The sequence below is a fragment of the Chelonia mydas genome, chromosome 1, assembly GCF_015237465.2.
Source record: "Chelonia mydas isolate rCheMyd1 chromosome 1, rCheMyd1.pri.v2, whole genome shotgun sequence".
Classification (NCBI taxonomy): Eukaryota; Metazoa; Chordata; order Testudines; family Cheloniidae; genus Chelonia; species Chelonia mydas.
Genome location: NC_057849.1, coordinates 305,650,829 through 305,665,393, shown reverse-complemented (window position 1 = coordinate 305,665,393; position 14,565 = coordinate 305,650,829). Strand labels below are relative to the sequence as shown.

General features: G+C 42.4%; 1 protein-coding gene across 26 annotated transcripts in view; it reads left to right on the top strand.

Moving 5' to 3' along the window:
* CADPS2 (calcium dependent secretion activator 2) overlaps nt 1-14,565 on the top strand; it is a 556,952-nt gene that overhangs the window by 298,482 nt on the left and 243,905 nt on the right. For all 26 annotated transcript variants that reach the window (XM_037888978.2, XM_037888976.2, XM_037888967.2 and 23 more), the window contains exon 8: nt 11,963-12,102. In XM_037888978.2, the coding sequence (XP_037744906.1) occupies nt 11,963-12,102 (140 nt within the window). The remainder of the gene's footprint in view (nt 1-11,962; nt 12,103-14,565) is intronic.

The following is a 14,565-nucleotide window of genomic DNA, read 5'->3' as shown; positions in this document are numbered from 1 at the left end:
CTCTTTAGAATTATGGTTTATAGTTTGTGTTACTGCTGACAGAATATATATAAAAAGTAACATCATTGAGAGTAAAAGGTGATTTGAAATCATTCTGCAACTGGAATTTGTGTGAAACTTGTAGAAGTACTGTGTATAGAAAAAAAGGATACTTACAGGTGTTTTCTACATCCATTAGTGAAGAGATGTAGGAGGTGATGACTTCTATTTGTAAGCAGATTATGGAAAATATAGCTAAATGATTAAAACCATGAAATGACATAACACTTTGAAAATAAACCTGTGACAAAACAATCTGGAAAGTTATTTGTTCACTAACATTGGAAATAATATTGTTTTACAAAACATATTACAATGGAAAACAATCTTTTTAATACAAAGAAAAGGAGTACTTGTGGCACCTTAGAGACTCACCAATTTATTTGAGCATAAGCTTTCGTGAGCTACAGCTCACTTCATTGGATGCATCCGATGAAGTGAGCTGTAGCTCACGAAAGCTTATGCTCAAATAAATTGGTGAGTCTCTAAGGTGCCACAAGTACTCCTTTTCTTTTTGCGAATACAGACTAACACGGCTGCTACTCTGAAACCAATCTTTTTAATAATAGCATGCAACTGTTTTTCCTTTTCTTTCTCCCCTTGGCAATATGTCACCTTTATTTACAGTGACACAAAGTGCTGTAATTAGAGCTATTGGATAGATTGACATGTATTTATTGTCATTTCTCATGGTTTCGTTCATCTTTAGACTTTAGTTCTTGATGTTCAGTTCAAAATGGTAGTCAGATTCACCCATCTGTTCCAAAAGAGATCCTTGGATGCATGAAACTGCCCGCTTTTCTTCCTTCTATTGCTTGAGATACACACATGCGCGCACACACGTGAGCATGCACACAAATATCTACATTGTGCTAAACTATTAAAACTTGGGAGGGAGAAGAAATCCCCATAAATACATTAATTTTTAGTTAAGGCTGCTGAGTGATGTAAAGCTTAATCATTAATGATCTGGATGATGGGATGGATTGCACCCTCAGGAAGTTTGCGGATGACACTAAGCCCAGGGGAGAGGTAGATACTCTGAAGGGTAGGGATAGGATCCAGAGTGACCTAGACAAGTTGAAGGTTTGGGCCAAAATAAATCTGATGAGGTTCAACAAGGACAAGTACAGAGTCCTGCACGTAGGACGGAAGAATCCCATGCACTGCTACAGGCTGGGGACCAACTGGCTAAGCAGCAGTTCTACAGAAAAGGACCTGGAGATTACAGTGGATGAGAAGCAGGATATGAGTCAACAGTGTGCTCTTGTTGCCAAGAAGGCTAACGGCATATTGGGCTGCATTAGTAGGAGCACTGCCAGCAGATGGAGGGAAGTGATTATTCCCCTCTATTTGTCACTGGTGAGGCCACATCTGGAGCATTGTGTCCAGTTTTGGGCCCCCCACTGCAGTGGTCCTTCTCGAAGTTATTGCAGATTAGCATAGGAAAGTGCCCTACCACGGAGGAAGAAACAAAGCTGCCATCCCTCAAAACTTTCAGGAGAGGATTGCAGAGCACCTCCATGAAAGTTTCATCGCGTTCTCTCAGGACAACACAAGGGACATCCCTGTGTTCATAAACAAACTGCTCCGCATGACCACCTCCCCACCTGACTCTACGGGGGAATGAAAAGCAGATGATAACTGTACCTCTCTTTGTCGTATCGTTACATCTTCTAATACTAGTAAATTAATGAAGAGTTGATAGCTGTGTGCATCATTGTAGTGGGAAATATATTTACACACTGACCTGAGGTTCCTTCCACTGTGTTGGTCTCACCCATGCTCGACTGCCAGAGCTGACTTGGTCTGCAGTGGAATCTCAAACAGGTCCTGGAGTCAGAGTCTGTGTTCTAGGTGGTTGAAACAGTGGTTGAAGTCAGACATAGGGTCAGGATCAGGCCAAGGGCAGTGCTGAAATCGGGGTCTGAGGGCAGGCCATGGCTGAGAACTGGGGTCAGTGTTTGTGGATAAGCCCCAACTCAGGATCACAGAGTAAGGAGGCAGGCCAAAGATTGAAGCCAGTTAGAGAGTCAATCCTAGGGACTGGAGGTCAGGAGACATGCAGGGTTGGAGTGGGTCAGTAACAGGGCGGGAGCAGGGTCAGTGAAGGACACAGACAAGATTGAAGCAGGCTAGAACAAGGCTCAGGCAAGCCTGGGGGCAGGCTGAGGAACCGGATCAAGAGTAGGCTGGAAGCCTAGGGAATCTGTAAGACTGAGATAGCAGGTGGATTCTTGGCCAAGTAATGCTAATGCACAGAATAACTTGCAGCTCTGGCAGGGTCAGTGAAATACCTGTGCCTGTGGGTCATCTGATCCATGCCCTGCTCAGAGAGAGGTTGCTGCAGCATGCCAGAGGGCTCTGCTTACAGGATAAATCGGTACAGCTCAGTTGATGTAGCATACCCCAGTGACAATGAGTCACTGCAGACTCTGATGGAGGGGTGAGTCTTGGCACCTATTGAAGTTCTGGGGATGGGTGGCTGAGTGAGCGGCCCTGCTCTGCCTGTGGGTTTGCCTCGCACCTGGTTTGCGGCATAGCTGGACACGCCCGGTAGCATGTCCCCCATCCTCCTCCTCCTCCTTGCCCTCTCCCTCTTCCTCCTTCTAGCTGTCCGTGGCAGTGGTCTGTGTCTTAGGCTCTTCAGAGGTATATGTGTGGGGGGGAGGCAGGGACGGTGTCTTTGTCAAGACTCTTTGTAAGAGCTGCCTGTCTTTGGCTCAGCACCAGATTGAATGTTGGCCTTCTTGGCCTTCTGGTATGTCTATCGCAGTTCTTTCACTTTCATGCGGCATTGCTACTGATCCTTGTCATACCCCTTCTGCATCCCCCGTGCAATCTGCTTGTAGATGTCCACATTTCTACGGTTGGTCCGTAACTGTGCCTGCACAGCCTCATCTCCCCACAGGCCCAGGAGATCCAATATCTCTTGTCTTCTCTGGGCCAGAGTATGTCTGGAGCACATAGCTAGCATGATCAGCTGGGCAGTTGCACACAACAATGGAGAGCTGCTAGGTGTGCTCGCCAAGCTGGGCAATCAGGAAAAGGCATTTCAGAAATTTGAATTGACCTTAGTGTGCTGACCATGACTCTATGCCATTCGGGGAGGTCGCCATAATAGGGCACTTACATGGGTGAGAGATGAATTTAAGTATAGACACATGCACAAATAGGTTGATGCAAGATGGCTTATGTTGACCTAACTTTGTAGTGTAGACCAGGCCTGAATGATGCATGGGTCCTGTTGAAAAAATAGTAGTGATCATGTAATTAAAGACTGTATCATAATGCATGTGTACAAGGGAGCTGAATTAAGATTGCACAGGCAACTTTAACGCTGGCATTTCCTAACGTTTGAGTGCTTGACTTTGCAAGCTTAGTAATGTTCTTTTCCCACAGTTTTTTGAGTGTAATTATAATTATTACGTACTTTAAGGGGTTGGTTATATTGCTTGGGCATCCTCATTAGAGGAAAACGTGAACACAAGACAGTGTTCTTTGTGTCCTGTATATGACTATGTGAAATGAAACATTAGTATTACTTGTAATAGATGAAACGTTAGTATTATTTGTATTAGATGGTTAATGTGACTTGAGATTTTGTCAGAGAGATGTAATGGGCATGAAATGGAGGACACTGGTGCTGTGGGATTGTTATTTGGTATAAAAGGCTTATGACATGAGGTTATGTGCATGCAATTGGCTAATGGACCATTTTCAAATTTCTTAACTTGTAGATTTATTTTTACCTCCCTCTAACCTCCTTGTTGAAGCATTGTGATTTGGAAGAATGAGCATAGAGTCAGGAGGTCCAGAATTCTAATAACAGCTCTGCCATTGACTCACTGGGTGACCTTGGGCACATTGCTTTGCCTTCCCATCGCTGTTTCTTTATCTGTAATACACTGAGCCAGATCCTCAGCTGGTGTAAATCAGTGTGGCTCCATTGACTTCCACAGTGCTACGACAATGTATGCAATGTGATAATCGGACACATAGGGGTTAATAATTGTCCAACTACCTCACCTACCTTGATAATTAATTAGCTAATATCCGTACATGCTTTGTACACATAAAGTGCTAGAAAAATGTTAAACATTATCACTAACGTTCTTGGAATGCAATTTGTACAAGACTTGCCTCTCAGCAATCTGTACTTAAAGTTAAAGTTTTATTGGGGGGGGGGGGTAAATGCAAATAGATCTTCTGTGCACATTTGGTACACAAGAACTTGTGCCAAAAAGAGATATGGGAAGAAAATTCCATCATCCTTTTTAAAATACAGACAGAAACTACCAGTACAAAAATTATGAATTAATGACACACTTGTCTATTTGTGTTTACGTCAACTTTAAAAAAAATAAATAAAAACCTTGGAGAGAAAGAAATGTTGCTTGCAACTCATTAGGTCTGTTAATCTGTTTCATGACAGTAGTAACTATTGCCTGTAAAAGAGGGAAAAAATCAGAATATTATCTACTGTTTGGCATGAATGCCTAGATATATATGAAATCATTAAATGCAAGGAAGGAGTAATAACGTTATTTACATAGTTTCTGCTTAAAAGGAAAAAACAACTAGAAACCATTTCCTATGCAATGGAACTCAAAGGCTTCTATATTCATGGAAGGGGGGGAAGAATCAAGAATTACCTTTCTTGGAATTCTGTTAGTAAGCACAACGAGAGATTTAAAATTGTTAGAATGTTATAACCTTAAGCCTGAACACAGATACTTTGCTTAATATTCAGTGTGGTTTGTTTTGAATTAACATTATTTTTTTTATTTCAGACACACATGCATTGCAATTTAGGGTTACATTAAAAGATTTTGGGCTTTGGATATGTATTTAGAAGATGATTTTTATATTAAATGGAAATGATTTTGCTTCCTTAGGGGCCTCATTCTGAAAAATAATATTCATTTTTGAACAGTAGAAGCATCTATCTTAAGAACTAAAACTGAGATATACAGTCAGCTTACTAGCTCTTTAAAGGGAACTAAATCTACTTGACACCCCAAAGCAAGTCACTACTTCTAGTTTATTATGAAATGTGCACATTTCATAGACATTATATGATATATCTTGATTTTTTTTCTCTTTCACTAAAACAGTTGAGAAATAGGGAGGAACTAGTTAAGAATTTGAAAGTGGAAAGCAGCTTGGGTGAAAGTGATCATGAAATGATGAGTTCATGATTTTAAGGAATGGTAGGAGGGAAATCAGCACAATAAAGATAATGGATTTCAAGAAGGCAGACTTCAGCAAACTTGGGGAGTTGGTAGGTAAGATCCTATAGGAAGCAAGTCAAAGGGGAAAAACAGAGTTGGCATTTTTTCAAAAAGATATTATTAAGGGCACAAGAGCAAACTATCCCACTGGGTAGGAAAGATAGGAAGTAGGGCAAGAGACCACCATGGCTTAGCCAGGAGATCTTCAATGATCTGAAACTCCAAAAAGAGTCCTACAAAAAGTGGAAACTAGGTCAAATTACAAAGGATGAATATAAACAAACAACAAAGCATGTAGGGACAAAATTAGAAAGGCCAAGGCACAAAACGTGAGTAAACTAGCTAGACACACAATGGGATACAAGAAAACATTCTACAAATACATTAGAAGCAAGAGGAAGACCAAAGACAGGGTGGGCCCGTTACTCAATGAGGAGGGGGATATAACAGAAAATGTAGAAATAGCAGAAGTGCTAAACGAGGTTCATGTTTCAGTTTTCACCAAAAAGTTTAGTAGTCATTGGACATCTAACTTAATGAATTCCAATGAAAATGAGGTGGGCTCAGAGGCTAAAACAGGGAAAGTGCATGTTAAAAATTATTTAAACAAGTTAGATGTCTTCAGTTCACCATGGCCTGATGAAATGCATTCTAGAATCACAGGTGCCGACTTTCAAAAGTGTCGGGGGGGTGGTCCACCCCATCTCTGCCCCAGGCCCTGCCCATTCATAGAATCATAGACTAGAATCATAGAATATCAGGGTTGGAAGGGACCTCAGGAGGTCATCTAGTCCAACCCCCTGCTCAAAGCAGGACCAATCACCAACTAAATCATCCCAGCCAGGGCTTTGTCAAGCTTAACCTTAAAAACCTCTAAGGAAGGAGATTCCTCCACCTCCCTAGATAACCCATTCCAGTGCTTCACCACCCTCCTAGGGAAAAAGTTTTTCCTAATATCCAACCTAAACCTCCCCCACTGCAATTTGAGACCATCACTCCTTGTTCTGTGATCTGGTACCACTGAGAACAGTCTAGATCCATCCTCTTTGGAACCCCCTTTCAGGTAGTTGAAAGCAGCTATGAAATCCCCTCTCATTCTTCTCTTCTGCAGACTAAATAATCCCAATCCCCTCAGCCTCTCCTCATAAATCATGTGCTCCAGCCCCCTAATAATTTTTGTTGCCCTCCACTGGACTCTTTCCAATTTTTCCACATCCTTCTTGTAGTGTGGGGCCCAAAACTGGACACAGTACTCCAGGCCTCAGCAATGCCGAACAGAGGGGAATTATCACGTCCTTCGATCTGCTGGCAGTGCCCCTACTTATACAGCCCAAAATGCTATTAGCCTTCTTGGCAACAAGGGCACACTGTTGACTCATATCCAGCTTCTCATCCACTGTAACCCCTAGGTCCTTTTCTGCAGAACTGCTGCCTAGCCATTCGGTCCCTAGTCTGTAGCAGTGCATGGGATTCTTCCGTCCTACGTGCAGGACTCTGCACTTGTCCTTGTTGAACCTCATCAGATTTCTTTTGGCCCAATCCTCTAATTTGTCTAGGTCCCTCTGTATCCTGTCACTACCCTCCAGCATATCTACCACTCCTCCCAGTTTAGTGTCATCTGCAAACTTGCTGAGGGTGCAATCCACTCCATCCTCCAGATCATTAATGAAGATATTGAACAAAACCGGCCCCAGGACTGACCCTAGGGGCACTCCACTTGATACCAGCTGCCAACTAGACATGAAGCCATTGATCACTACCCGTTGAGCCCGACGATCTAGCCAGCTTTCTATCCAACTTATAGTCCATTCATCCAGCACATACTTCTTTAACTTGCTGGCAAGAATACTGTGGGAGACCGTATCAAAAGCTTTGCTAAAGTCAAGGAATAACACGTCCACTGCTTTTCCCTCATCCACAGAGCCAGTTATCTTGTCACAGAAGGCAATTAGGTTAGTCAGGCATGACTTGCCCTTGGTGAATCCATGCTGACTGTTCCTGATCACTGTCCTCTCCTCTAAGTGCTTCAGAATTGATTCCTTGAGGACCTGCTCCATGATTTTTCCAGGGACTGAGGTAAGGCTGACTGTCCTGTAGTTCCTCAGATCCTCCTCCTTCCCATTTTTAAAGATGGGCACCACATTAGCCTTTTTCCAGTCATCCGGGACCTCCCCCGATCGCCATGAGTTTTCAGAGATAATGGCCAATGGCTCTGCAATCACATCCGCCAACTCCTTTAGCACTCTCGGATACAGTGCGTCCGGACCAATGGACTTGTGCTCATCCAGCTTTTCTAAATAGTCTTGAACCACTGCTTTCTCCACAGAGGGCTGGTCCCCATACTGTGCTGCCCAGTGCAGTAGTCTGGTAGCTGACCTTCTTCGTGAAGACAGAGGCAAAAAAAGCATTGGGTAGATTAGCTTTTTCCACATCCTCTGTCACTAGGTTGCCTCCCCCATTCAGTAAGGGGCCCACACTTTCCTTGACCGCCTTCTTGTTGCTAACATACCTGAAGAAACCTTTCTTGTTACTCTTAACATCCCTTGCTAGCTGCAACTCCAAGTGTGATTTGGCCTTCCTGATTTCACTCCTTCATTTTTATACTCCTCCCTGGTCATTTGTCCAATCTTCCACTCCATCCCTTCCCCCAAAACCCCACCACTCCACCTTTTCTGGCCCCCACTCCACTGCTGCCCTGCCTCTTCCCACCCCTGCTCCACCCCCATCTCGCCTCTTCCCACCCAGTTCCACCCCTCCCAAGTGTGCCACATCCTCGCTCCTCCCCCCTCCCTCCCAGCCTCATGCATGCCACGAAACAGCTGATTGCAGCAGATACGACGCAGAGGGAGGGAAGGGGAGGCACTGATCTGCAGGGCGTGCTGGCAGGCAGGAGGTGCTGTGGGGATGGCAGGGGAGATGATGGGGAGCATATTTTCCCCATTGGTGTTCCAGCCTTGGAGGACCCACGGAGTCGGGCGCCAATGCCTAGAATACTCAAGGCGCTGACTGAAGAGATATCTAAGCCACAAACAATTATCTTCGAACACTCATGGAATACAGTGAGATTCCAGAGGACTGGAAATGGACAAATATAGTGCCAATCTATAAAAAGGGGAGAAAGGACAACCCAGGGAATTACAGACCAGTCAGTTTAACTTCAATACCCAGAAAGATAATGGAGCAAATAATTAAGCAATCAATTTGCAAACACTTAGAAGATAATAAAGTGATAACTAACAGTCAGCATGGATTTGTCAAGAACAAATTGTGTCAAACCAACCTAATAGCTTTCTCTGGCAGGGTAACAACCCATGTGGATGGGGGTGAAGTGGTAGCTGTGGTATATCTTGACTTTAGTAAGGCTTTTGATACTGTCTCGCATGACCCTTCTCATAAACAAACTGGGGAAATACAACCTAGAATCTGATGGAGCTACTGTAAGGTGGGTGCATAACTGGTTGGAAAACTGTTCCCAGAGAGTAGTTATCAGTCGTTCACAGTCAATCTGTAAGGGCATATCAAGTGGGGTCCTGCAGGATGAGTTCTGGGTCCAGTTCTGTTCAGTTTCTTCATCAGTGATTTAGATAATGGCATAGACAGTACACTTATAAAGTTTGTGGATGATACCAAGCTGGGAGGAGTTGCAAGTGCTTTGGTGGATAGGATTAAAATTCAAAATGATCGGACAAATTGGAGAAATGGTCTGAAGTTTATAGGATGAAATTCAATAAGGACAAATGCAAAGTACTCCATTTAGGAAGGGACAATCAGTTACACACAAACAAAATGGAAAATGACTTCCTGGGAAGGAGCACTGTGGAAAGGGATCTGGGGGTCATAGTGGACCACAAGCTAAATATGAGTCAACAGTGTAACACTGTTGCAAAAAAAGCAAGCATTCTGGGATGTATTAGCATGAGTGTTGTAAGACGCAATAAGAAATTCTTCTGTTCTACTCCGCACTGATTAGGTCTCAACTGGAGTATTGTGTGCAGTTCTGGGTGCCACATTTCAGAAAAGATGTGGACAAATTGGAAAAGTCTAGAGAGCGCAACAAAAATGATGAAAGGTTTAGAAAACATGACCTATGAGAGAAGATTGAAAAAATTTGTTTGTTTAGTCTGGAGAAGAGAAGACTGAGAGGGGATATAACAGTTTTCAAGTACATAAAAGGTTGTTACAAGGAGGAGGGAGAAAAATTGTTCTCCTTCACCTCTAAGGTTAGGACAAGAAGCAATGGGCTTAAATTGCAGCAAGGGTGGTTTAGGTTGGACATCAGGAAAAAATTCCTAACTCTCAGGCTGGTTAAGCACTGGAATAAATTGCCTAGGGAGATTGTGGAATCTCCATCATTGGAGATTTTTTAGAGTAGGTGTCAAGGCTGATTCCCCACTCTGGCACTTTTGAGTGCAGAAGGTGGGGGCTTAAAAGGATTCTAAAAATTAATACTGCCCGCTCCAGGCTAGTATTAAACTCCGAAGTTCACAGCTTCTCTCTGACCTTGAATGGGTAGATGCTCCCACCACTCAAGTGCAACCCCCGGCCCCTTTTGAGAACCCAGGAAGGAGCACTTGGGAATTCCTTCCTGTGGGGTACCCTCAAGCCCTTTCACCCCCCACCCTGCCGCCGGGGAAGAGCTGAGAAAGAAAACAAAGTAAATCAGCAGTTGCCACCAGTTAATTAAACAACATATGCACAAACCTCTTAGGACACACAGAAAAACCCCCAATCCTGTTCTTAAAGAAGTTAAATTTTATTAAAAGCAAAAAGAAAGAAAATACATTTGGAACTTAGGCTATTGCTAGAATTAAAAAGAGCAAATATAATAATTAAGCATCAAGAATGGTTTTCTTGAGGTCCAGCTTACAAGCAAAACAAAAGCATTTGGAGGTTAGCACAGAGGAGTCCACAAGCCAATAAAAAATAAAAGAAATAACCCTAATCATGTCCTTCCTGCACATTCCCTGATTTACTTGCATATCTGGGGTTCTAAGAAGTAGTTCTAGGTATGATCTGATGATTTTCCATACCTGGTTTAAAGCTTCTTATAACATTGCTGGTATGTGTCTCCTCTCTCCGGAGAACAACAGACAGACCAACCAAGGGAAAGATTTTTTTCCAATTTTAAAAAGTTCTAGCCCTCCCATTGGCTCTTTTGGTCAGGTGCCCACTCACTTCCCTTTACCTATGCATGCAGTCAGACTTTTTAACCCTTTACAGGTAAAGCAAGTAGAGAACAGCTACCAAGAGGGATTCTATAGCTAACTGGCTGGCTGGGTCTCCACAAAAGAGAGCTACCCCCCCCCTTTCATTTATCACAGCAGGTTAGACAAACACTTGTCAGGAATGGTCTAGATAATACTTAGTCCTGCCATGAGTGCGAGGGACTGGACTAGAAGACCTCTCGAGTTCCCTTCCAGTCCTACGATTGTATGAGTCTGTGATTACCAGAACTCATGATCCTGACCCTGCAAAGTACTAAGATAAAATGCTGTAAACTGGGGGCGTTCAACATCCCAGAGATTTAGGCCTCAGATACAGTACTATTGTAATGGTCTTAGCCATGAAGGTATTCTTTACATTTATCTTTTCTTGGTGACTTGTACTCAAGTTTTCATTTTAACTTTCCCATATTACACAGAGGAGATATATAGATATAGTTATGAAACCAGTTGTTTTAGATAACCTTTTCTCGTGAATCTTGTAGAACAGTGACACAGAAGTAGATTGTTATTTTACAGGGTTGTGCTTTAGTTTGAAATATTTCATTTCTTGGTGGTGATAGTCTGAACACACTGACTTGTCATGAGTCCCCTAGAGACATGCGATTTCGAAGTATAATCCTGTTCAAGGGCTGTGGCCACAATGAGAATGGAGGAGGTTATGGTTATCTAATATTATTCAGGTACTACATGGAGACTGCTTAATTGTAATTAGTAATAAATAAAGGATTTTTTTAACAGTTTGGATCCAAGCTTCTGTTTAATTTGAAATAAAGATTTATTTTTTCCAATTGTATATAACTTGTCATTATTGTAGATATATCAACATGGTATTGTGAATAGATTACGTGGGTTGGATAGAGTGCTAGAGACATAACTGTAGTCTACTGCACTTGGAGCAAGATGGGCTAGACCTAATCGATCTCTTCCATCTCTAATTTCTGTGATATCACTGTAATTGATTTTCATTATTACCACTGACTGAATAATAAAAATGGTAAGAAACAGTGTATTACTCTTGTGTTCTCTCAAGTAATTAATTTCATTGCTGGAGAATGCTATCTATTGTATAATACCATAGCACATTGTTTCAGTAGACATATTCCCTGTGGAGTATTGAATGATGAAAGTGTCTAGGTGCCTGCTTAATTGTACATGAGCATTTCTCAACTGTCAGTTCTGCTGGTGCTTGTTGAGCTATTAATTTGGAATGAAGTAACACAGGAGGAAAACATGTTATCTGATGATATAAAAACACCCATTTGTCAGAAAATAAATGAATCTGCTTTGAAAACACATCTGTTGTGAGGAGATGGAATAAAATGGTTTATTAGCCATGTCTTGACTCTAACAACCCCTATTGGAAAAGATACAATGAAGCTCTCAATCGGTCACAAGTCACCAAGTAGATTCTGGTAAGATTTTTGAGTCAGTACAATAAAAAAGTTCTTATTTTATATTTTACAGGTTATATTATATCCAACATCCAATAGCTCAAAGTCGCCTGAGTTGCATAAAATGATAGTCCCCAAAAACAGCCAGGACTCGGACTTGAAGATTAAACTGGCAGTGAGGATGGATAAACCACCCCATATGAAGCATTGTGGGTGAGTATGGAATTTTTGAATTCCTCTGCATGTTATTTAGTTCCAATATTATGTTCACATTTTTCCACTTGTAACTATAAGACAAAGTTGAGAAGCAGCATTGAAATGCACAACAGTTGCTGTAATATGGGAAGGTACCATGTGCTGGCTTTATAAATAATTTGTACCCTGGACTAACATTTAATTCAAAGGATTCACTGGGATGTAAAGACAAATTGTAAGAACGAATTCTGAGATGTCAGAGTGAAAAGTGCAATGCCATTTACAAAAAGCAGTTCTTGAATGTCAGGCTTAGAGTTAATAATGATTTTTAAAATACTTGATATCTAGGTGGCACACAATTTCCATTAAAATAAAATAAATTTTGTATGTGAATGTGGTGCTATTTGTAACACAAAAAGTTTGTCCTCTCATGTTCAATATATCTGTTCAAGGGTATTTGCATTATAGTACCAATTTAGGAACATTTTCCTGGTTTTATATCTTACATTAGAGCTATGTGTAATGGATTATAAAAAAAAATATGAAAACACATGGCCAGCACCCCCCATCCCAACTGCAAAAATAATAATGTCTCCTGCAAAAGGAAAAGGCTTCAATTACAAGTGTTACAAAGTGTTCGGCAGACATATTTTTTATCCTTCTACACAATGCAAACAAAAGGCAGAAGGTTTCCAGAAAAAGAACACCATTCTAGATTCTAATTGTTACTGTATAAATTAGCATTGAGTATGCTATTAAATTCTTCTGAAATACTTCCTATTGTCTCTATTTTGCTTATTTCAGACAGGGCTGGTGTCGTCGCCTATTATTAAGGATTCCTCACACTTCCTATTATATAACACATTTTTCAGGTCCTTATGACTTTGCTAAACTTTAACTGTATGGCCTGAAATTTTCCATGACCCGTGTCTGCCTCAGGATGGTTTTTTTGTGAAAATGTCAGCCCAAATGGTTCTGTTGTTTCAAAGAATGAGACTTGGGATTGGTAGGGCAAGGAGACTGGGACTGGTTGTTCAAGGGGACCGAGCTCAGGAGCCTGGGGCATTAGGGGAGAGATGCATTGGGTGAGGAGCTGGGAAGGGGGAACTGGGACTGGTTGGGCAAGGAGAGTATGTTGGGATGAGAAGTCTGAGAAGTGGAAACTGCGATTGGATAGGCAAGGAGAATAGGACAGGGATAAGAAGCCAGGGGTGGGAAGATGGGGACAGGTTGGAGGGGACAGGGCAGAAGGGGTCAAGCTTCAGGGGGAGGGAAGGCAAAGGGACAGGCAGAAGTGAGTCTGTGCAGACTAGAAGACATTTCCATTCAGAACCTGTAATAGAACCCATGATTCCTGAGTTTCAATATTCTTCTGTTCTCAGAAAATATCTGTGAAACCAACTGGCAAAGTGTGTTTCTCATCTCCCTTTAGTGCTTCCACCTACAGGATGATGATCTACTATTGAGATCAGTTACTCCATCAGCTCACATGGCTGGAGTCTGTGTGGTGGTCCAGATCTGCTGCTGTGGGTGTCAATATGATGCCACATGATGGAATTTCTTGGGGGGGTTTCAGGGTTTTGGTTTTTTTTTCAATAATTAGGGCATTATTAAAAAAAACATGTTAAAAGTAGGGATGTAAAACCAGTTAATCGGTAAGCATTAGGCTTCCCTGTTAACTGACATTAACCGTTAACCCCCAGCTGCACCAGCCAGCCCATGGCCGTGCCACGCCAAACCCGGCCATGTCGGCCGGACCCCAGCGCCTGGCTACGCCACTCTGGCCCCGGCCGTGCAGCGCCAATTTCTGGCTATGCTGGCCGGACTCCAGCGGTGCCCCACTAGCTGGCCAACCGACCCCAGCCCAAGCCCCTGCCTCGCCAGCCAGAGCAACCCCAGCCCCTCTCCCTTTAATCAGTTAACTGTTTAAATGATAGAATTTTAATAGTTTAAACGGTTAACTTGTTAAACTATATTTACATCCCTAGTTAAAAGAACATTAATAAGTTGGCAAATTCAAGCACTCAAGCAACTCTAATTTATTCCCTTCATGTGGATGCAATGTGATACACTGGATGGACCTCCTCTGGGGAAGGATTAGGTCTGTGTAGTAAAGAAGGGTGACATCTGTAGGACCTCTGCCTTTGTTGACAAGGTTGGAAAGTGTTTAGTGACTCAGGCTGGAGGTTGCCGAAGTAGAAAGGAGGTTGTCATAGTTAAGGCACTTGAATACTGTGCTGGCAAATTAGATTCTAACCCTGCCTCTTCCACAGAGTTCCTGTGTGATTCTGGGCAAGTCACTTAAACCAGACTTTTCACATGTGGTCATTAATTTTGTGTTCCTGTTTCTCTGGGTGCCTGAACTGAGAAACCTGGGTCTGATCTGCAGAAGTGCTGAGGACTTACAATTGCAACTGCAATCTGTGGGAACAGTGTTGTGAACATAGGAGGTGCTAAATACTACGGAGTACTCTGAAACGT